The sequence below is a fragment of the Narcine bancroftii genome, chromosome 1 (genome assembly GCF_036971445.1).
Source record: "Narcine bancroftii isolate sNarBan1 chromosome 1, sNarBan1.hap1, whole genome shotgun sequence".
NCBI classification, from domain to species: Eukaryota; Metazoa; Chordata; class Chondrichthyes; order Torpediniformes; family Narcinidae; genus Narcine; species Narcine bancroftii.
The window spans coordinates 298,701,895-298,726,714 of record NC_091469.1 but is presented as its reverse complement, the minus strand read 5'-3'; the positions used below and the strand labels follow the sequence as shown (position 1 = coordinate 298,726,714).

Below are 24,820 nucleotides of genomic sequence, written 5' to 3'. Positions count from 1 at the left end.
CAACTGAACCACGTCGTCGTAGGTGTAAAACGAGTAGAGCAGGGGGCTAAGTATGCAACCATGTGGTAGTCTGGTGCTGATGAAGATTGTCAGGGAGATATTCTTGCCATTCTTCTCTAATTGGGGTCTGAAGGTAAGAAATCCTAGATCCAATTGCATATTAGGGTATTGAGGCCCAGGTCTTGGAGTTTACTGATTAAATTTGATGGGATAATGGTGTTAAATGCCGAACTGTAGTCAATAAAGAGCATCCTGGTGTATGTGTCTTTGCTGTCCAGGTTTTCAGGGTTCTGTTTAGAGCCAGTGAGATGGCATCTGCCGTGGACTTTTTATTGTGGTAGGCAAATTGGAATGGATCCGTGTCACTGCTCAAGCAGGAGCTGATGAGCTTCAACACCAGCCTCTTAAAACACTTTATCATAAAATTATGATAACAGTAATTTGATGCAAAATTGAGCCGGATTGACCATTTTTTTTTTCCAGTCTTTTTTTAGGAATAATGAAAACTAAGGATTGGGAATTTGTTTTTTTTACATATAGAGTTTGAGCTAAACAGTGCAATGATGTTGGTCACTGATTCTTCATCCCTCCTAATCTTCAGAGGGAGTGAAATAATAAAGTCTGCAGACTCTGTGATCGTTATCAATAAAAGGGCTCAGGCCAAAATGTTGGTTATGAATGTTTGCCTCCTGTGGACACTATGGGGCCTGCTGAGTTGATTAAATGAAGTTCTGAGTGGCCTGTTTTTATGGTGTATCCCTTTATAATATCCACCCTGCTAAGGGTTAGCAATTCTCAAACATTCCATTAATTATCTCTGATGTATGATGCACTGGCTGTAAATATCAATTTGGCTCTATGTTTAATAAATCCTATCAATTTCAATAGAATCTTAAGGAGAGGAATACAGTGGAGACTGTTACTATAGAACCCATTTAATACATAATCAGAGAACTTTCTGCAAAGCAGATCATTTAACTTGTTTAAATATTTCTTTGAGCAAATATAAACATGTAGACTTGAGAAAATATGACCACATAGTAGTATTGTCCACTTCTAAATAGCCCAAGTATTTCATTTCCTGTGACATTTTTTCTTGCCAGTGATTTTTTTTCTAGCTTAAAATATGATTACTTGCAAACAGAATTAAAAAAGAAAAAATAACTTGCAATGAAACACAAAAGTCTGCAGATGCTGTTATTGTAAAAACACAAATGCTGGAGGAACTCAGTAGGCCATCCATAAGAGATATACTGTGTAACTAAATTTTTGGGCTTGAACCCTTCTTCAGAGTATCAGGAGAAAAGCAGGCAGGTTCCTGCGTAAAAAGCTGGGGGGAGAGGGACGAAAGGGCAGAGGGAGGAACACAGACAAAAGGCAATAAAATTAGACATGGATAGGACAAGAGGAAAGATGAGAATTGATTGGGGGGTGGGGCAGTGGCTCTGTGAATGAAGAGCTGGAGGAAAGGAGATAGAGCTAAAGGAAAAGACAGTTAGGAGAAGGGGAGAGACCTGGGGGTGGAGGGCCAATGGAAACGTGAAGTCTTTGTAAATGCCATTTGGTTGGAGAGCATCCTCCTCAAATCTGCAGGTGGTCTCAGTCTGGCAGTGCACGAGGCCAAGGACAGACATGTTGGCATGGGAATGGGGTGGAGAATTGAAATGGGTGACCACTGGGAGATTCCTGCCTTGATGCAGAGAGTGCGAAAGTGTTCAATGAAATGATCTCCCAGTCTGCATCCCATCTCTGAAGAGAAGGGTGCAATAGAGAAACACTGTATTTCACCACAGCCTGTACTATATGGACAGACTGAAATAAACAGATGCAGCCCTGTTTAATTTCTCGCTCTTATCAAATGAACACAACTTTCACAATATAGCATCATCCATTTTCATCACTGCCTTAATTAATTTCTGGTTGATAAGCATGGTGCAAAAATTACTGGACAAACTGCCAGAGTTCAATTGTGATTCTGGGGATTTCAATTCAAATTCCAAGTTTAAAGTTCAGATTTATTATCGGAGCACATGCTTGCTTTCTTAATTGAAATATTTTTTTTAAAATGAAATAAATGGGGGGGAGGGGGAAACTAGATTTAACCATGTTGCAAAAATCCATCTAGTTCATTCATTGAAATGAGTATAAATTCATGTCATTTCTGATTTAAGTTGAGAAGTTATAACCCTTATTTAAGGGTTCCAGATCTGGAAACAATGAGAGATTTTTAAAAAAAAATCAATTTCTGGATGGAAATCTCCATCCTTCCTTGTCTGAATTGCATACAACTCCAGACCATTGTTGTAGTTGCCTGTTAGCTGCTGCTTTGATCTGAGAGTCTTTCTTCTTTGGCTTGGCTTCGCGGATGAAGATTTATGGAGGGGTAATGTCCATGTCAGCTGCAGGCTCGTTTGTGGCTGACAAGTCCGATGCGGGACAGGCAGACACGGTTGCAGCGGTTGCAAGGGAAAATTGATTGGTTGGGGTTGGGTGTTGGTTTTTTCCTCCTTTGTCTTTTGTCAGTGAGGTGGGCTCTGCGGTCTTCTTCAAAGGAGGTTGCTGCCCGCTGAACTGTGAGGCGCCAAGATGCACGGTTTGAGGCGATACAATCTGGGATCGTCAGTGAGGTCAACTTTTCTTCGAACAAATAAAAACTACACATTTTCTCGCAGGTAAGACGCCAGTGCACTTGTATTATGTCTTTAAGCTTCCATCTTGCGTACATTTGAATTTATCCTAAACAATACCAGAAAATGGCAGATGGATTTAATACAGACAAGTGTGAGGTGTTCCATTTTGGAAGGACAAACCAAGGAAGGACATACACAATAAATGGTAGGGCACTGAGAAGTGCAGAGGTAAAAAGGGATCTGGGAATACATACATAATTCCCTGAAAGTGGCATCACAGGTAGCCAGAATTGTGAAGAAAGCTTGTGGCACCTTGACCTTCATAAATCAAAGTTATTGAGAACAAGAGTTGGGATGTTTATGTTGAGGTTGTATAAGATATTGGTGAGGTCCAATTTGGAGTGTTGTGTGCAGTTCTGGTCGCCATACTACAGGAAGAATATCAGTAAAATTGAAAAAGTGCAGAGAAGATTTATTAGTATGTTGCCAGGTCCTCAGGAGTTGAGTTGCAGGGAAAGATTAAAAAGGTGAAGATTTTATTCCTCAAGAGCATAGAAGAATGAGGGGAGATTTGATAGTGGTTTACAAAATTCTGAGAGGTATAGACAGAGTATTTGCATGTAGGCTCTTTCCACTTGGATTAGGAGAGATAAATTCAAGAGCACAAGGCTTTAGGTGAAAGCTGAACACAAATATAATTTCAGATTTGCTGTATCACATCGGTTGACTGCACATGTTGCACAACAAAGGTGAGGAGTCTGGGGTTTATCTTAGTCACTAATTTTACAACTGAATTAGAGCTTGTAGGCTTTCATATTAAGTTGCAGTCATTCTGTGTCTTTGAGCCTTAAGAGTATATTGCTACAAATGTAACAGAATGTATCGCAGCTGTTGCGGCATTGACGAGACATTTCTGCTGCATTGAATTTTCCTGAAGACAATCGTTGCTGTTGTTAAGTACACTCACAATGCTATTGCCAGAAGGACATGTACATGTATTCACTCTATATCAATATAATGCACAGCATCTCTATATGTGAACTGCTTTGATAGCCTTGATGGCCTGTCAGCATCTATCCTGACTAAGCATGCCCATGCCTAAGACGGTCGGCGACAGAAGAGATCTGATCAGGGTGCATTAGGGTAATCGAGGTGGGGGGGGGCACAAATTGCTATTCGAGATCTCAATCAGTAGTGCAGGAGGGAGAGCAGATGCCATACCTGCCATGAACCTTCTCTCTCCGCTGTGGCGTCACATTTTCACTTCTGGCGTTTCAGACAAACGAGCGTTCTTGTGGAGACTAAATTAATTTTGGTGATACCCCCTCTGATGGCATCACCTGGTGTGGTCCATAACTCACTTGTGCTCTGGGTGTTTGAGGGGTGGGCACAATAACTCATTTGGGTGCATGGCCCCTGAATGATCCCCATGATGCCAAGAACAACAGTTGCATGGCACCTGTACTATGTGCATATCCAGGCCTACTTGGACTGACTAAAACAGCTTGCTTTGTGGGCAATATACTAGTAGACTTAAATAACAGGAAATCACAAAAAATAGGTTAGATCTAAAAAAAAGTACGTGATAGGGAAATTTTGAGGTGATTTTCATGATCAGCAACTCAAAATCCATAAAATACACCCAAAAGTTCAGATTTATTGTGAGAATACATCACATACAACCTGAGATTCTTTTTCTTGCAGGTGAGGCAGAATTATCACTTTTTGGTGTGTAAATAAATAAATAAATAAATAGACGTTCACATGTAAAGAAACGTAAACAAACTGACTGCAATACCAAGGGGGGAATAAAATCAATAAAGTACAAAAGTAAGAGTCCTTAAATGAGTCCCTGATTGAGTTTGTTGTTGGAGTCTGATGGTGGAGGGTCAGCAGCTTTTCTGAACCTGGTGGTGTGAGTCTTGTGGGACCTTTACTTCTTGGTAGCAGCAAGAATAGAGCATGTGCTGTGTAGTGTGGATCCTTGATGATTGTTGCTCCTTTCCGACAGCAGCGTTCCCTGTAGGTGTTCTCGATGATGGGGAGGGTCTTACCTGTGATGTCCTGGGCTGTGTCTATTACCTTTTGGAGGGCTTTATGCTTAGGAGCATTGGTACCCCCATGATGCAGCAATCAGCACACTTTCCACCACACATCTGGAGAAACTTACCAGGGTTTCTCGTGTCATACCAAACCTCTGCAAACTCTTGAGGAAGTTACTGACATAATTTCTTCAGCATGCCATTTGTGTGTTGGGTCCGGGAAAGATTCTCTAAGATAGTGACTCTCAACCTTACCACATCTGATCCCACAGTGATCACTGGATGGTAGGCCTCTAGTTTTCCTTTCCTGAAGTCAACAAACAGCACCTTGATTTTGGTGACATGGAGTGTGAGGTTGTTGTTGTTGCACCATTGAGTGAAGTTTTCTATCTCACTCTTTTATGCTGACTCGGCCTTTTTAATATGACCCACTTGTTGGCGATGTTGGTGTCATATCAAACCACATGGTCTTAAGTATAAAGTGAGTAGAGCAGGAGGCTAAGAACACAGCCTGGTGCTCATGTACTGATGGAGATTGTGAAAATGTTCTTACCAATCCTCACTGATTGTGGTCTGGAGGTGAGGAAATCCAGGATCTAATTGCACAGTGGGGTGTAATGTCCCAGGTCTTGGCATTTGCTGATCAATTTTGAGAGGATGATGGTGTTAAATGCCAAACTGTAGTCGATAAAGAATATCTTGGTGTATGCATCTTTGCTGTCCAGGTGTTCCAGGGCTTTATGTATAGCCAGTGAGATGGCATGTGTCACAGACCTGTTGCTACGATAGGCGAATTGGATCGTCTCGCCGCACAGACAGGCTGAAGTTGAAGCTGATAAAGCTTCAACACCAGCCTTTCAAAACACTTCATCACTGTTGATGTGAGCCTAAATGTGTTCAGGAAGCAGAATCTTTTTTTTTTGTCCAGTGTCATTAGAATAAAATAAAAAGTAATTTTCATTGAAAATATTCGAATATGTTGAATAGATAGAGAATCAATTTTTTTTTTTGACTGGAAATGAATTAATTAGATTTCAATCTGACAATGTTTTTAAATTACAAAGGACCCAATACTGTTTTCAAACTAATGGTATTTTATGCATTTAACTGACAAAATATTGAACTATTTTGGTAAATATTTTCTGACCATAATTGATGTGCTTAAACAATACTGAAAAATAGCATAAAATACTTAAGCAACAGAGATTAAAATAAACTAAAGTGAATATTCATGACTCTGTAATTAAGTAAAGTTATTTTGCATCATTCATATTTTTTCTTGCCTTTTGATTACAATAAATTTATAAATATAAAATCCTGCTAATGAAGGATCTGACATCACAAAAATGAATTTAATTTACAGGCATTAAAATGCATTTAAAATTTGGATCATTTAAAATAAAATGTCTACCACTGAGGATAGGACTCATCGGATGTTATTGTAGAAATTTTTATTTATGGTAAAACTAGCCCAGATGGGCCGGCATTTACAAATGCTAACAATATGGTCAAAGATGATCTGCTCTTTTCACCAAAAGCTTTTCTTTTCCTGGAAAGTTTTGTCAAAATTGCTACATGTTTAATTTCCATTCTTTATTGATAGCCTTGGTTTTCTTGTGGTCTCTTTCCACCTTTTCTGCTTCTAATTTTTTTTTTCCCCCCTTTTTCTCCCTATTCCAGGCCATTGTATTAAATGATTTGGAGCCAAGCTTTCAGTAGTGTGTATTTTAGAATTTTGGGAATATCATTTGGGCTTTTCTTTGCTCTTATTAATGGAAACATTTTCATATGTGGAATTATTTTGACACATTAATTGCATTAATATATTGTATTCTGAAGTGCCACAGAGCAGGCCCTTTGGCCCAACTTGTCCATGCCAACCAAGCTGGCATTCCGTATCCCTTTAAACCCTTCCTATTCATATATCTGTCCAAATATATTTTATTCACTGTAATGTCACTTGCTTCTACAGTTTCCTTGATAGTTTTCCCCAGATATGGACTACTCTCTTAGTGCCCCTCCAGTCCCTATTAAATTTCTTCCATCTCGCCTTTAAACCTCTGCCCTTTATTTCAGGAATTGTCAACCCTGAGAAATAGATGGCCAGCACCTGGTCTATTATAATGTGGATATGCTTCATTATATTATTTTCTTTTGAAGGATGAGAGGGCACAGCCTCAGAATAAAAGGTCCTGTTGGAATTGAAATGAAGAGAAATTTCTTTAGCCAGAGAGTGGTGAATCTGAGGGATTGATTGCCATGGACAGCTGTGGAGGCCATCATTGGGTATATTTAAAACAAGTTGTTAGGTCCTTGATCAGTAGGGTGTCAAAAGTTAGGGGAGAAGGCAGGGGAATGGAGTTAATAGGAAAAATGCATCAGTTGTGATTTAAGTGACAGAGCAAAATGATCTCGTCTCTTCCCTGAATTTCTTTATTTCCTTGACTCCATCCATGATAAATATAGATTAGAAATGTTAATTTAAAACCTCACCCATCTTCTCTAGTTCCAAAAATAGGTGACCACTTTGATCATTATGGGGATTATTCTCTTCCCAATTAATCTTTTGCTCTTGATATACTTATAGAATCTTTTGGTCTTCTCCTTTGCTGTATTTGCTAAAAGCTGTATCATGCAGTTTTGCCATTTTGATTTCCCTTTTAAATGTTCTTTAACATTTACTCTTTAAGGGGTTGGTTGATTCCAGCTGACTACATATTGCATATGTCTCCTTATTTCTGACCAGACCATCCGTATTCCTCATTGTCCACAGTTTTCTAATCCTGCCAGCCTTGCCTTTCACTTGACCAGGAATATGCTGGCCCTGATCTCCTCCTCTTCCCACTTATTAGACATCCCTTTATCTGAAAGCAGCTTGTCCAATCTTTAATTCAAAATTAGCATTGCCCCAGTTTAGAGTCATCGCATCAAACCGCCCCTTTGGCGCAACTCTTATGTCAATCAAGTTAGCATTCTGGGTCGTCCCATTTGCCTGAATTTGGTCCATATCTTTGCAAGTCCTCCCTATCCATAAATCTGTCCAAATGTCTTTTGCATGTTGTTGTTGTGCTGGAAAATTGATTCAGATGCGGACTAGGTGGAAAAAAATCCCTCGGGTTCCTCTCAAATCTTTCCCTTTTCTTAAATATCTGCCCTCTAGTTCCAGAATCATCTACCCTGGGAATTTAAGACTTAACTTGCCAAGGAATTCTTAAAACGAATCATATTACAGTCACTGATCCCATCGTGTTTCCCTGCTGATGCTTCAGACCTACCTCATTCCCAATAGGAGATCCATTATTGCCAGCCTCTCTTGACGGATCATTGGTGTGTGGCTGAAGAAAACTTTTCTTGGATTGCACTATTTTGGTCTGTGGCCGAACGTAATACGAAAGGTGCAAATTGTGGTTTCATTGAAAATAGTGATTGATGGCTTTATGGGTATTAAATAAATTAAGGGATATCAGGATAGGACAGGCAAATGGAATTTCAGATTGAAGATTAGCCATGATCTTGTTGAGCAGCAGGAGCAAGGCTGAGGAGTTTATTTTTGTTCAGTTTATTTTGCTTTCTTTTTTAGTAGCATTTTTCTTTTCGAGTTGAGAAAGCAAAAAAGAACTCGTGATGTTATTTTACTCCTGAAAATTTTCATTGAGGAGCAATCCATGTTGCGTACACAAAAAATTATGTGTGCGCTTTCTCAGAAGCTTCGTTTGTCGGCGTCAGGAAAATAGTGAATCTGAAGGAAAGAATGGAACTTGCAAGCAGATTTTTTTTGTTGTTGCAAAGATTAATTTTTGTCTTTTTTTTTCCTTTAGAGGACAGTTTCATCCTCTTCTTGGAAGATTTAGCCAACTGGAGACCTTATTAGTGGCATCTGGCGTAAAGTCCAATACTTTTGATGGGATTGTTATTGATGTCGGCTGTTCTTCTATGCAGTTGGACGTGCCATGTCGCGGTTTTGCTTTAAGCAAGGATGGCCCTCTGGACATGAGAATGGATGGGAATAGGTTAGTACAGAACATAATAATATTCATGACAAAAATGCCTCTACCTTTAACATGTTAGAAGTGAGAACAACCTAGTGAATCCCTCCTCAATGGATACTGATTATAAGAAAATTAATCCTATATTTGAAAAGGAGTGTCAGCATTAAGAATTTAAAGCTAGCTACTTTCTGACTGAATGCTAATCTGAAATAATTCTGCTCTCCCTCAATGCTTCAGCAGTGAGGGAAATATTTAAATCTGTGAGAGAAATTTTGGCAACAAGCTACAACAGCGCAACATTTAAAAAATGGTAAGAATTGTTGACATCCTCTGTTTGGAGCTAGCATCATGATCACGGAGCATGTATTTTTATGAATAATCTTACATGTATTTAAGAATACATGCAATGAATGTGATTCAGTTTGGATTGCCTCAAATTAGGATGCATCATTTTCATCTAAATTAAAATATCTTTGTGAAAAGCATTTTAGGGTGTAGAAGGAAGATGTTGCTAGTAGTGAAGTTCCTCTGGTCTTTGCTTTAAACCAACCAGCCTCTGTATCTGTCACTTTATCCTCCCACACATCTGTCAACTTCAGTGTGATCCTATGACTGGCCATTACTTCCACATGTGGTTTCACTGGAGAGAGTTCAGAGGAAATTCAACAGGATTGGAAGACTTCAATTATCGGACGATCATTTTTACCACAAGCTAAAAAGGCTGACCTGATGGGGGCATAGAGAAATTATAATTTTCCACTAGACCATAAGATGTAGGAGTAGAAGTAGGTCTTTCGGCCTCTTGAGTCTGCTCCACCATTCCATCATGAACTGATCCATTTTTCCACAGCCCCTCTCCCCTGCTTTCTCCCCATAACCTTTGATACCCTGACTATTCAGATACCTATCAATCTCTGCCTTAAATTCACTCAGTGACCTGGCCTCCACAGCTGCGTGTGGCAGCAAATTCCAGAGGTTCACCAATCTTTGGCTAAAGAAATTCCTCCATATCTCTGTTTTAAATGAGCATCGTTTAATTCTGAAATTGTGCCCTCTTGTCCTTGACTCCCCTACCATGGGAAACAACTTTGCCACATTCTGAATTCTCAGGAGTACAGATCAAGAGCTGTCAAATGTTCCTCGTATGGAGGTATTAAAAAAAATGCCATCATTGGTTTAAGGCGAGAGGAAGAAATTTTAAAGGAGATTTAAGGGGAAAGTCGTTGTCCCCTCCTCACAGAAAGTGTTTGATATCTGCCAGTCCCTGCCAGAGAAGATGGTGGAGTTGGATTCATTTACCTTTAAGAGATAATTAGACAGACTCAATTCAACCAGGTGTAGAAAAATATAGTCCTAAGCCATTGGTATAGATAGGCATGAATGTGATGGACAGCAGTATCTGTTTATGCCAGGGTGGCCAACTTTTTAATTTTACATTTTTAATTTAGACATACAGCACAGTAACAGGCCATTTTGGCCTTTGTGTCCATGGCGCCCAATTAACCTACACTCCTGGTGCGTAGACATGGCCTGAAATGGCCTGTTACCATGCTGTATGTCTAAGTTAAAGATTAAAAATTAAAAGGTTGGCTACCCCTAGTTAATGCTGTACATCTCAGTGCATGGATAATGTAGTATGAGCCAAAATGTAAAGAAAAATTGAGCAATGCTATTCCTGAGATCATTGCAGTAGTTTTACAATGTCATGTGTCTAATCCATGAATCCATATGATTCTATTATTATCCTATGGTATTCTATTGATGCCACTGGATGAGTAATTCAGTCACGGGGGTATAATGGGAGATGCAAGTTCAAATTAGTGGTTGGGATATTTAAATTTAATTAGTTGAGTAATTGTACATGAACTTTTTTTTATACAAAATGCTTGTCTAAGTTGAAATGACCGTGAAACTACCATAATATTGTGAAAAAAAATGAATGACTGTACTTGCCTGGTCTGGTCTTTGTGTGACTCCAGATATGCGGCAATTTGATTGTCTTTCAATTATCTTCTCAAATGGAAAAGCAAGCAACACAAAAGTGTTATGTTAAGAGCTAAAGATGAACAACAATAGCTGACCTTGTCAATGACATCCACATTCTATAAAATAAATTTTAAAAGAAATTACGTAGGAACAGAAGAATCTATAGCAATCAGCTTTGTTTTAATGTTGTTTTACTGTTGTGCCAGTATTTGACAGGACCAAGTACTAGCTCAGAAAGAAATGAATTATATATAAAAATCAGGAGGGTATTACCATTTCACCGTAATTATAGGATTGAGTTTTAGTGAAATGAGACGTTTCATATTTGCTCTTGGTTAGCATAGTAACCTTGGCATAATAGAGGGCATATTCACCTGTTTTAGTTTTGATTGTTAAAATGTGAAAAATTACACAGTTGGTCAAGGAAGAACTCCCTTTTATTTGGAAAGGGCAAGTGTCTGACTCCGATTACAATGGTTGATCATGAATGATACATTTTGTCTCTGGTTGCACGGGGTCAGACGTTGAACTATATCTGAATTTTCTTTTAGCGTCATTGGACTTCAGCCTTCTGACAAATTGAACTGGAGGATCTTGGACCATTGTTCTCAATTCTGCTTGAATTGCTGGTATAGGAGTGGCTACTTTTGGCCATTGGCATTCTGCTGGTCAGGTGTTAGGTAGTTGCTTTACACTTGAAAAAGATGTCCAACACCTTTCACACATTTCGCTTTCAAATTTGTATCACTATTACTGATTTGCAATGATTTGTGTAAGATTGTAAAATGTTTAACCTTGTGGATAACATAATTAAAATCAAATGTAAAAATTTATTTTTCTTTTAGGATTAAGCTAAAAGTGATGCTCCATTTCATTTAATATCACATATAATAAACTAATAAATATCTTTTGAGACATGTTGCATCCGATGCAGGTTGTACTTGTAGGTAAAATATATTAAGGATTTTATTTCTCTGCTCATTCTGATGGGGTGAAAATTGAATTGAACCTGCATATATTTTTTTTGGAAATGAAACAGCTTTAGAAATTTTGCCATTATTCCTTAAAATACTATAACATTTATTAGACTAGTTTTGCAAATTTGATGGAATAGGTGCTGCTTGTTTAAATATCAGAAGGTTAAGTGAAGTTTGTGTGTCAGTGAAATATTTTTATGATTACGAAATGGTTTTTTTTTTAATTGCTCTCTTTTGAAGTAGTTGCAATTCGATTCCAATCTGCTACACATATATTGTTTTAGCTTCATACTAAACTTCTTAGTAAGTGATCAATGTAGCTGCACACTAGGTGAATGCACCCTTTGGAGAGGTTTCATTAGGAGTCTGATATTTTTATTAAGGAACTATAGACTTTCTGAAATTTATTAGATATATGTATTTAGTAATGAGATAAAATCAAAATTCCAATTATTGTTTAGAGACTTTAACAAATTTAATTAGGTTCAGATTGGAAGAGTGAAAGAATGAGCTGCAAAATATCTTGTTTCATGTTCCTTTTTACTATCTGTTATTAAAAAGAACCTCAAACATACTTGTATGCCGTGTGCATTTCAGCTCTATCTCTCTGTTCTGTGAAGCTTCACCCCTGTCAATGAAAATGACGTCAAAGAAATTAATTGGCTCCTCTTGTGCGTAGGTACCCCGACATGCCCACCGCAGCTGACGTTGTGAATGCCTTAGATCAACACTCACTTGCGTCCATCTTAAGGATCTATGGAGAGGAAAGGCATGCAAAGAAAATAGCTGCAGCAATCGTACAGGCACGCAGCATCTATCCCATCACTCGTACTCAGCAGCTCGCCAGTATAGTTGCAGGTATCCTCATTAATTCCAGCCAGTATCTGGAACAAAAATACTAATCTTAAAAGTCCCATTGGGATCTATTTGTACTGTACACCATGCAGGTAGTCAGCCTGTGCATTATGCTTCTGATGTCAGAGTTTTATTTTGGAAATGGTAACAGAAGTCAACAAATTAGATTGACATTCTGAAGTTAGCATACAGTTGCTATGGGGTCAGTATGTAATTCTGATTTAAGCTCTTAAATAAGGCTTGATGATTTCTTGCAATATAATGGGCAACATTTTGTAAAATTAAAATGAATGCTTTTAAATAAACATTCAAATATATTATTTATTTTGGAAAGAAATCAGAAGAATATATCAAGTAAAATGACATGTATCAGGGAATTATATTTGTAGCTTCAAGAAGTTGCTTCATACCCAACCACCCATAAGCACCAAATTTATGTGTTGGTTTTATTATATGATGAAGCTTTTTGATAGTCCACAGGTTTTGGATCTCCTCGTGGTTCAGCTATTTACAAACTGAGGATTGTGTGGAATCAAGGTCTGCAATTTATGAAACTGTATTTGAAAATTACTTCTGCAAATTTAGTTACATTTCCTTAGTTTTTTAATTTTTTATTTTTCACACCATAAGCCACATTAACCATGATTGATTTGAGTTTTACATTGCTGGTTAAATGCCACATTTTTAAAACATATCTATTGATTGCTTGCTTCAGAACATAATTTTTGCCACTTTCATATTTGATCACTGTGTGGAAGTTCCTCTGATGAAGGGTTAAGTAGCAAGATCAGAATTAGATGCTGCTTAATAATTTTAAATCGTCACAAACTTGTTGACTATTGATGCAATTATTTATATTTACAATTTAATGAAATTGTTTTTGCTTGTTCATTGCCACAAAAGTAATTGAATATTTAAGTATTAATGAGTTCTAGACCTAGATGGAAAAATCATGTTTTTATTTTTGAGTGAATAATATCTTCTGTCAGTCAATTATTAGTTTTTATTAAACTTTGAAAACTAAACCTGTACTAGGGGACTAAAATTAAATTATTAGCTTAATTTCACAACATGTGATAGTATGCTTCCTATTCCTGCCACTTCAAACCCCTTGAGTTCAGTGCTCCATGGGCTGTATAACACAAGCTGCAGATGTTATGCAGCAATAAAATCAATAAAGATTGCTAAACATTCTATTTGGATGCCTCATGCTATTTTGTCAGCTAACATCTCATTCTTTTCAATATTTCTGTAAGTCATTGTTAAATTATAATTTTAATCCAACCTGTATATTGGCGAAAATTTCCAGATGTGAAACATGCTACATAAGAAAAGAATTTTGAAAATAGTACCATGAAAAAATATTTTTCAAAGATTTTAAAAATAAAATACTTCGTCAAAGAAACTACTTCCATTTCATGAATAGATAAACCTATTCTTGCTATTTTTCTCTTTATGATCAAGGAAAGCACTATTCAAGGAACCTGTCAATCTATCATATACCACCTCTGCTATTTTTCTTCAGATATATCGGATGATTTGTCACACTGTCTCTCAAATTCTGATTTATTGTAAAGATGATTTAAAAAAAAAAACCCTCCCTCTCAGGTTATGCAGTATGATCCATTTATTTATTTACTGAGAACAGGCTTACTATCTGGCAAGAAAAAATGTGGTAATGTTTTAACACATGTTTAAGTTGTCCTGACAACTTAAAATTTAGGCAGTAGCCATTGTCCCACCAGGCCTATTTGAAAAATAAGCTTGTCCTTTGCTATCTGTTCTGTTGAAGGTTATGCTCTTTGTGTATTTCTGGCAGTAATATTGGAGCTTTAATTCTAATTCAGTATGAGTTAATTGGCCCAGTGTCACCACAGACCTTGCATCAGTGATTTTCCTGACAATCGTCGAAGTAAATGAAGCAACTTCACTCTTCCCTAATTACTTGAAAAAGAATGTGTGGGCAACTGCTGGTTAGGCCACAGCAAACTGTAAAAAGGATGGAGAGACATTTACTGAGGCTCCTTAAAGTGCACTTTAGTAATTACTTAATTATGAAATGTATCACCATTTCAGTGGAAACATGGAAAACCAAATTTGCATATACATTGAAGCCCCTGTCTATTTTGATACTGAATAATTGTTGTCACAAGGACTAATTTCTCCCTGAAAGAGTCTAATTTCATGGAAGATCCATGAAAAATGAGGCTGAAGTTTTAAAAATTGGTACATATTTTTGGCAAGGAAAGGTTTAGTAATAAAGAATGCTTGCATCTTACATTTGTTCAGTGTTTAATGCGATCATTCCCCAGAGGCTGGTGGAGAAGCTGTCCTTGCTGGGACTTGACACCCCCTCTCTGTAATTAGATCCTAGATTTTCTAACGGAAAGGCCATAGTCTTTCCAGGGTCGGTAGCAGAACATGAAGTGCCATCACATTAAGCACTGCTGCACTTCAGGCTGTAATACGTAACTGACCCACGACTGCATCACCAGATCTAGCTCCAACGGTGTAATGGAGTTTGCAGATGACACAACCGAAGTTAGCCTCATTAACATCAACAGTAAGCTGGACTACAGAGAAGAGGTGGAAAATCTCGTGAAATGGTGCGAGAGTTACAATCCAAGTCTCAACATGACCATGGACTTCAGGAGGGCCAGGAATGACCACCCTCCACCAAACATCAACAACTCTAGCGGAGAGAGTGAAGAGGACCAAGTTCCTTGGAGTTCACTTTAGTGACCTATCGTGGACACTCAACATCTTCTCATTTGTCACAAAGGTGCAATAGTGACTGCACTTCGTAAGAAGCTTGAAGCAGGCAAGGCTGTTGGCCACCATTATGTCAACCTTCTGTAGGAGCTCTATCGAGAGCGTCCTGGCCAGCTGCATCACAGTGTGGTATGGTTGCTGCAGGGAAATGGATCAGAGGCCGATCCACAGGACCATAAGAGTGGCAGAGAGGATTACTGGAGTCTCCCTTCCATACACACAACCCCCCCCCCCCCAACCCCGCATTGACGTGATTACCTGGATCCTTGTCAGAAGAGGGCACACAAAATCATTGTGGACCCCTTCTACTCCCACACAGCAACTTTCAGCTGCTCTTGTTGGGGAAGAGATACAGGAGTATCAGAGCCACCACCACCAGGCTGAGGAACACTGGCAGTGAGAATGCTGAATGACCAAAGGAACTGCTTTATAGATAAAATACGTTTTGCATATGTGTTATTTGTCTGTATATGAGTTGTGTCTTGTGTGTCCATGTTCTGCACCAAGGACCAGAAAATGTGGTTTTGTCGGGTTGTACTTGTACTTGACTTGGTATTAGCATAAAACTTGTAGCCAGTTAAGTTTAGAATGGGAGGCCACGGGGTTAAGGTGAGAGAGGAGAAATTTAAAGGTGATCTGAGGAATAAGTTTTTCCATACAGATGGTGGCAGTTATCTGGAATGAGCAGCCAGAGCTGGGAAGAGGCAGATACAATTACAATAATGTTTAAAAGGCTTTAGGTTAGGAAAAGTTAAGAGGGATGAGGGCCTTAGGCAGGAAAATGTGAATACAATTGTCAATGGGGGAAAGGTGGGTCAAAAAGGTCTGCTTTTGTCTTCTCTGCTTCTATGAAATCCACCATACATGGTTTAAAGTGTTGTTTGAACATGTCTTATGACTATCTCCTTGTATTGCTTGCCCTATCGACTTGAGGTGTACCACAGCCATTAGTTGTGGCTCATTACAATACTGTACATTTTGAAATGAGAACTTGCGTCCTGAAACTAATGTTTACCACATTTGCTGTTGCTTGTAAACAAAAAAAACCAATATGAAGATTGAAATTAAGTTTAAAAACGTAACAGGTTCCAACTAACCAGCAGTTTTCTTTCTGCAATGGATCCTCATTGGAGTGAGGTTTAAATATTCAAATAATGGAAAAGCACATCAGTAACCATGTGTTTTAGTGGATATTTATGAGTACGCCATATGTCCTAGCATTTTATTTACAAATTCTAACAAGAGAATTGATTAAAGCAGCACAATTATATCTCTGGGTAGCTTTCATCGTCATCACAGACACTTAGTGATACTCCAATACATTACTGTTTATAATGCTAGTAACAACTTTTTGTAATTTTTCTTTAGCTTCTCATCTTTTTTCTCTCCTTGTTGAAGCAATAGGTAATGTTGAGATACTGTTCCATGGGAGCCTTTTGTCAAAGACCTTTCATAATGTGTGAGCCAAGAAAAGTGATGAATTCATTGTTGAACAGCGCACCATCAACCTAGCCAGAAAGCACTCTTCATATCCATTCCATTTAGATGTTGGATTGAGGCAACTTCTATGGGGTGAATTTGTAAATGGTTATAGAACACTGATTTAAGACTAAAATTTAGGACACTTTCCCCTCCTGTTGTGAGGAATTCAGCTTTGAACAGTAACACTGAATTCTGTGGTTCTTGAAGTCTATTAGTCGTTTCAGTTGGAGTTGCAGAACCCTGATATTCTGTAAATGGGTGGACTTTATTTTCATAAGTTACAGTACTTCCAGTTCTTGCCATTCAGTATCTTGTATTCTTTCCAGGAGATCTTTCCTGCAACTATTTAAAAATTTCAACTGGTCTATCCTTGTATTTATTCTCCACATGAGTAAATAGTTCAATTCCCATTTGACTGAAAAAAAATCAAAACAAAAAATTGTACTGACAAGTGATTCATAGTTATGAGTGCAGTTCATAGTGGTTTAGTTACATTCAATTCTTGAACAAGGGTGGGTGTAATTAATGAAAAGGAAGAACCCTGAGTAATCTCTGTTAAGGGCATCCAACTACCGGATATTAAAGATGGAAACTGGATCTTCCTTGTCCACAAGATGTCCTGATGAAACTGGCTGAGGTATGAATGAAAATATTTGTTCATTAATGCAAAGTATTTCAAGAGAAACATGGGAAAAGGTAGCAGGTGTTCAAACCTGTGTTAGACAAAATTTGAGTTAATACCAAGGAGTCATTCCATGGATTATTTGGCTCTGTGATTATAGCCATGAGTTTTTGTTATTATTTGAATTGTCAGCAGTCTTTTTCCAAAAGCACAAATATTGGAAAGAGGATGATTGATGCTAAAATCCTTTATTTATTTCTGTTCTTTTCATAATTAGCACTGGCTAGTGCTCTCTGACATTACTAGGTCACAACTAAGGGAGGGAATTGACTCAATATGCACAGTTGAAGCTGAACCATGCATTGTTTACAACTATATTATCAGTGGATGCATTGCTCTATTGTGATCAGTAATTCTTCCCAGTAACAGAGTAGTGGATTCTTTGTACACCAGCCCTCAATAAGCAAGATTTCATGATTTCTGGACTATGTTAATGCAAAATGTACAATGTCTTTGTGAAGCTCTCCAAGTTTCAATTATGTGGCAAGAGGAGAAAAGAAAATCACCACTGAGATTGCTGCCATTTGGTTGAGCAGTTCTCCGATTGATTGCTGTGAAGCAGCTTAATAGGATCTGCGGCAAAAATCACCACTGAAATCCTGACCCTCAGAAATGAAATGAAAGCAGAGGAATTGCATAAATTTGATTGATATCAAAATGTTTTAATATTCAATTAATCAGCTATTTAAGTCGGAAAACTAGTGGTGACAGGTTGTGGAAAGGATAAGAAAAAATTAAGAACAACTTTTTTCATTCTAATTTTAATTATTTAAATTAATTTTTCACTCTGACTTTTAATTATTAAAAGTCTTAGGCTGCCGAGAATTCATTGAATTTCAATTTAGTTAACTTCAAAAACACCACATATGCCTAATGGCACTGACGAATGCTAATTATCCAAAATTGGGAAAGTGGGGTGGGGTGAGCAGGGGGAGTGGAAGCAGGTGCCGGAAATTGGCCAGTAGGATTTGGTTAGCCTCTGGAATTTTAAATGTGCTGCACTCAAAACTTTTGTGTTTGAATAATAGAAATTATTTTTGAAATATTTAATGGATTCTGCAGTAAACTGTCAAAATTAATATCCCTGTTGCTTTCTGTGCACCCAAAAGCCTTTGCAAACAACATTGAGACAGTGATCATTTTTGAAATTTTACAGTGCTCTGTAAGTCCAATGCAAGAATGCCTCACCACTGTTTTATGGACTGAATTAATGTTTTGGAAAGTACTGTGCGTAACTACTTGGGTGATTTAACCTAACAGTCCCAATCTAAAGAAAGAATGTGAAACTGCTTTTTTTTTAATTGAGGAGAATTCATGAAATCAGCTGCAGTTTTGAACTTTGCAAAAATGTATGTTATTTTGTCATCTATATTAATAATTTTTGGTTTTTTATACTTTGTCCTCCTTAGTGCATTATGATATTTCTAATTATTTTCAATCCTCCCTTCCTCTCCAAAAATCATAGCATGTGTTGACACTTCCTAAACTCATGGCCACATTTCCAACAGCTTTGTTTGAAGCCTGAATAGGCTTTACCCAAGATGACAAAAGTAAACTATCCTTTTTTTGTCGTTGTAGTCTTTGAAATATTTGACCATTCCATTCACCTTCTGAAAACTCCTACTATCATTGAGCTGGATGAGACTCTAAATTTCATTATTCATAATAATGGAATTGCAGTGATTCTATTCCTGCCATAAATAACATCACAATACAGTAAAACCCCAGTTAACTAGCATTCAAACAACAGGCAGCCTCAAGCAACCAGCAAAAAAATTGTGGGAAAATAAATAGGTAAAGAAATAAATTTTAAAATTAGTGCACCTCACCATTACTTCACCAATCACACAATACGCAATCTCAAGCAACTGGAAAATTCTCTTATCTGGTATCGACCAATCCCCATAGGTGCTGGATACCAGGGGTTTTAACATAACCATATAACCATATAACAATTACAGCGCGGAGACAGGCCATCTCGACCCTTCTAGTCCACACCGAACCAAGTACTCTCCTCTAATCCCACCTACCTGCACACTGCCCATAACCTTCCATTCCCCACCCATCCATATACCTATCCAATTTTTCCATAAATGACAAAATGGACCGTTCCCACTAGTTCTCCCGGAAGCTCATTCCATACAGCCACCACTCTCTGTGAAGAAGTTCCCCTCTCAGGTTACTTCTAAGCATTTGCCCCTTAACTCTTAATTCATGACCTCTTGTTTCAATCTCTCCAACCATCAAGGGAAAAAGCCTATCCACAACAACTCTCTCTATCCCCTTCATAATCTTAAATACCTCGATCAAATCCCCCCCCCCCCCAACCTTCTACACTCCAAGAATAAAGACCTAATCTGCTCAATCTTTCTTTGTAATCTGGATTCTGAAACCTAGGTAATATTTTCATAAATCTTCTCTGCACTCTCTCCACTTTGTTGATATCCTTCCTATAATTCAGTGACCAGAACTGCACACAGTTTTCCAAATGTAGCCTCAACATCACTTCCTACAATGCACCTTGTACTCTTTCTTTTATCTTTGGTGCAAATCAAATATACCCCCTACCCTTACTCTATGCTGCCTCTCAGTGATGTTAAAACACTGCATCTGCTTCCCTAAGAATGATGACAGCATTAGATTTTGCCTCACAACAGTCTCTCCTGCCCTTCACTGACTTCAGATATCTCTTTTGGTATCCATTTCTGGTTGAAGATAAATTTTATGCAGCTTAATATCAGGATATCAAATCCATGGTCCTTTTTATCTGACCTACATTACAAAGTAATGAATTCTATCCTTTTTCTGCCATTTGGTTGAGGCGACACAGACTCTACATACCTGACCAAAAGATAAGTGGCTAACTACCAGCAAGATGGCCTAATTTTGTTTCTCTTGTGACTCTCTATGTCCTCTTGCCTCAGACTTTTGCTGTTGAAACTCCTATCGAGGCATTTTTCTACTTCTAGTCTTGACAATTCCAGTGCACGTTTGACTCTCAGTCCATTTTCCATCTTCACCAACCAAGGGTAAGCAAACCTCGACTTCCCATGTCCAAGCTCTCTCCATGCCCCTTTCATCTCTCAATTCTTACTGCTCAAGGGTGCCAATCCAAAATGAGCAATCAGGCTTCCAGCATCTGCAGTTTTTGTTTCTTTGACTTCTACTGGCTCCAGGATAAGAATCATCATTATGTTGAAATACTCATCTTTTTATCTCTTTCATCGCTTCCATGCTTCTGTCTGTGCTATGTGGATGCAAATCATTGTTTTAACAGTGGTGGCTGATTTTTATGATCCGCATTATATTTCTATAATATTTTGTTGCAGCAATTAATTAGATTTCTGAATTTTGAAGATTTCAAGGCTAAACATTAACTTTCAAGACTTTTGAGCTACAAGTGCTGTCCAATGAGTTTGTAGCTCTAATCTAGAAGTAGGGAAATTACATCAGGATCAACAAAATTGTGTTTTTTGACTTGACGTTTAATCTGTTGATGGGGAAAATTAGAGGAGTATTGGTGGTCATGTGAGAGAAGAAATTATTTGGGGAAGGGAATTTTCTTAGAGTTGGCACAGGCTGAAAAGACTCTTCCATTGAAAGAAAATGTGAGAAATATAGAAGATGGCTGTTGAATTTAGATAAAAATGAACTTTTGATTCTTTAAAATTATTCTGAGCTTATTCCATGCAAGGTCAACAATATAGTTTTCCCTTTAACATGCACATCAATCAGTTTTCGGAATATAGTGTTAAGGAGTAAAATGATCAGGGGAACTTCAAGGATTGAGAACATTAGTTTTGATGTCAATAAAGTTTCACTAGTGCAAATTAGGCCTGAGTTTTAAACAGTTTTCCAGAGTCTACAACTAATTCAATGGCAGGCCTTTTATTACATGGGTGGAGAGAAATATAAATCAGAACTTGAAGTCCTAAATTGAGTGTATTATTCAGTGAATACTGAATTGCCTGGTAAATCTCTGCAGCAGTAACATTAAATTGGATTTGTGGACTTGAGTGAGGCATTGACTCACTTTGCTTGATAAATGGCCTAACTTGTAATCTGGTCCAGACTCAAGGATTCTGGTCCCCCTTCCTGGTTAATCCTGGAGAGTGACGGTAAATGTGCTCCATTTGTGGCTGGTAGTTGTAATTAGACCGCATCACTTGTCATTTACCTGAGTGCTTCTGATTCTCCAGGTGTTCATTTCCCTTAACCTAATCCAATCATGCTGTTCATAGGCAGGCTGACTGGAATGTTCATTGCTGGTAAAATACTGGAGAACGAAAGTTATATTAGTACAATATATTAAAGTTAAACAGCATAGAAAAAGCAAAACATGGTGTTATACTCAGCAAGTTAGCTAGTATCTGGAGTTCTTTCACAATTCTGTTTCAGATTTTGCATTTGTATGAAAGAAACAATATTCTCTTCCTTGAACATTGCTATCTATGGCAGTGTGGCTGATGTGAATTTCAATTTTTTAAAAACTGCAGATAAAGAACTTCAGAAATTATCTTGTGTGTTTCATTTTAATCAGGCCATGACTTCCAAAGGATGTGGACCAATCATTATGTCTATTGGTGCAAAATAACGAATGATTTCGGCAAAGTAGTTTTCTAGGGACTCTGTTATCCAGCCAGCAATGTGTTTCATCAGATCAGTTCATGACAATGATAATGAGCTAATTAAGACTCACTTTGCTCTGAAGTCTCAAATAAAGGAAGATTAACTATAAGAATCTACAGTTTGCATTCTGCCTCATTTGTTGAAATGAAAATAATGACATGATGGAGCAGCAAGAATACCATTAAAGTTAAAATTAATATGAAGCTTGATGGCTGCCCTGGCGCAGACCTGGGAGGAGTGGAGAGAGGAGACACGTCTTCCAGTGCCCCTCCAGCCTGATCATTATGCCCAATGGCCTGTACAGGTTAACCTGTAGAATGGGGATGGCAGTATATTTTTAACAGCAGTGAATCCACAGATGTCAACAATGCTTTATACAGTCTATTTGGCATGAAAAATGTGATTTAAAAAAAAATAATAATAATAAAAAATAAATTAATAAAATGACCCAAAATAAGAAAATTAGATGTGCACAATATATTCTGTGGCAAGTTATATCAGTACAATATATTAAAGTTAAACCAAAAATAGATGTTACAGTTTTCACTGCTGTATATTTTATTCCCCTACATATACTTGTCTAATTTAAATTGAAAGGTTTGTTAAAATGTTTATTGTTACTGTAATGAAAAGTTGTACATGCTGAAAATACTCAACAGATCAGACAATTAAAGATTACGCAGGACAATGAAGATTTTGCTTCCTGAACACTTTTGAGTGTATTTTATGGGTTTTGGCCTGTTGATCATTAAAATTACCTTAAAATTTTCCTATAAAGTAAACTTTTTTTAAGATACAACTTAAGTTTGTAATTTCCTGTCATATTTTAAGTGAACTTCAAGCATCCAAAACCATGAAGTGGAACATGTCATTGAAAATTCATGTTCTGCACTTGGACTTCTCTTTGCTGATCTTGGTGCGGTCAGTGACCAACATGGTGAAAGGTTTCACCAGGACATTGCGACCATGGAAAAGTGTTATCTGGGCAACTGGAATCCATCAATCTTGGCCGACTATTGTTGGACCCTGACACAGGAGTTAGATGCTGAGTACAAAAGAAAATCAGTAGCAAAACATTTTTAGGTCAATTGAACGAATGCAATGTGTCAGCATCATTATGCGATTAAACATGCTCAATCCAATAAAAGTTAATTTAATGCTCATCCAACTTAGTACATGATGCAGCAAATCTGGAATTATCCTTGTGTTCAGCTTGAATTTGTCCATCATCCTCCCATTTTTGTTTTTTTTTAAGGAAACAAACCTTTTGAGGGGAAAAAAAAGTGTTGATAGCAGAAGTTAATAACATAATCTCTCTATCTCCAAAGAGGCCGTCTGAACTGCTGATCATTTCCAATTTTTTCTTTTTTTTCCTCCCCCTGATTTCACTGTTTTCATTAATTTTTTTTTTCCATTGGTTTCACAGGAGCATTTCCAGCTGCAGCGGTCTATGCACGTAAAGACCTGCTTCAGAGATCTACACATGTGGCAACTAAAACATTCCAGGCTTTGCGAATCTTTGTCAATGATGAATTGAATGAATTGCTTAAAGGACTTAAGGCCGCTCACAAGTTCTTGAAACCCCGAGGCTGCTTAGTTGTGTTGACATTTCATTCACTTGAAGATCGTATTGTAAAACGTCTTCTGCAAGATAAAGATTTTTCTGAGAAGCCCAACCTAAGCTTGAGACAAAAAATTAGACAAGGACTTAGAAAGAAGCCTGAAAAAGATGAACTAAGTCACACAAAGCAGAGAAATTTGAACTGGTTAAGCATCCAAAAGAAAGTTTTAACTCCTGACTTCCAGGAAATTCAAGAAAATCCACGAGGACGTTCTGCAAAACTTAGAGCTGCCATAAAATTATGAAAAATGAAGTTAAGAAGGATTTCTCAATGCTTAATGCATGAAGATATTGATATGCTAAAGTTTTTGTAAACTTTAATGAACGTTCTAATAAATGAGAATATCTTCCTCGTGGTCGCTTATGAGAATTTCAAACTTGATTTAAAAATTTGTATTTTGTGAAAATTTTAAATTCACTGAGGGTTAAAAAGTGTGTTGGATGTTATCTTTTAACACTGACAAATAAATCTAAAACAGTTTTGAGTGCAAGATTTAATTCTTGAGGGATAGGAATTCACAGCGTAGATACTAATTTGATGCTGATTGGTCATTTTGTGAGTGTTGCTGGGATAGGTGTGGATGGTAATGAAAGGATGTCACCAACATGCTCTGCGGGAAGGAATTGCTCTTCTCAGATCAGGGTTGCAATTCATTGTCAGAGCAAAAGAAGGGCGTTGCTGTGTATAACAGGTTGGGATGTGGGGAGCTGGGAAAAAGGTTAAAATGCAGGATCTTAAAAGTAATATTCTCCGAATTACTACCAACATCCTCTGTTTATGAGTAGAGAAATGCATAGAAAGATAAATGAGCAGCTGGAAAGATGGTTTTGAAGGGAAGTGTTTATATTTCCTAAGAATGGAGTAGATTTCTTTGTCAGATAGATTACATTTCAGTAAGAATGGAACCAATATCCTTTGAATCGGCTCCCAGTGCTTGTCAGGGGAATAAGAACCTGAGAGCAAAGTCTGAAAGGATAGTCATACAGGTAAAAGGCTAATTAAGAAGCAAATAGAAACTATGCCTGGCAATGACAGAAGTAAGGATAACCAATCAATATCAGGAAGGGCAGAGTGTGCAAGCATAGGATCACACAACAAATAGTTTCAAAGTAAGGAAAATTCAAGGCAGAAAAGCAACATAAATGGTAAAGATA

The 24,820-nt window shown here is 37.6% G+C and overlaps 1 protein-coding gene across 2 annotated transcripts in view; it reads left to right on the top strand.

Moving 5' to 3' along the window:
- The window catches only part of mettl15 (methyltransferase 15, mitochondrial 12S rRNA N4-cytidine), a 72,011-nt gene extending 47,993 nt beyond the window's left edge, over positions 1-24,018 (top strand). Inside the window, exons 3-5 of one of the 2 annotated variants that reach the window (XM_069905147.1) lie at positions 8,491-8,682; positions 12,304-12,482; positions 23,471-24,018. In XM_069905147.1, the coding sequence (XP_069761248.1) occupies positions 8,491-8,682; positions 12,304-12,482; positions 23,471-23,910 (811 nt within the window). In that variant the 3' untranslated portion in view covers positions 23,911-24,018. The remainder of the gene's footprint in view (positions 1-8,490; positions 8,683-12,303; positions 12,483-23,470) is intronic. The other variant, XM_069905157.1, reaches the window with a different exon arrangement.
- The last annotated feature ends 802 nt before the right edge of the window (positions 24,019-24,820 follow it).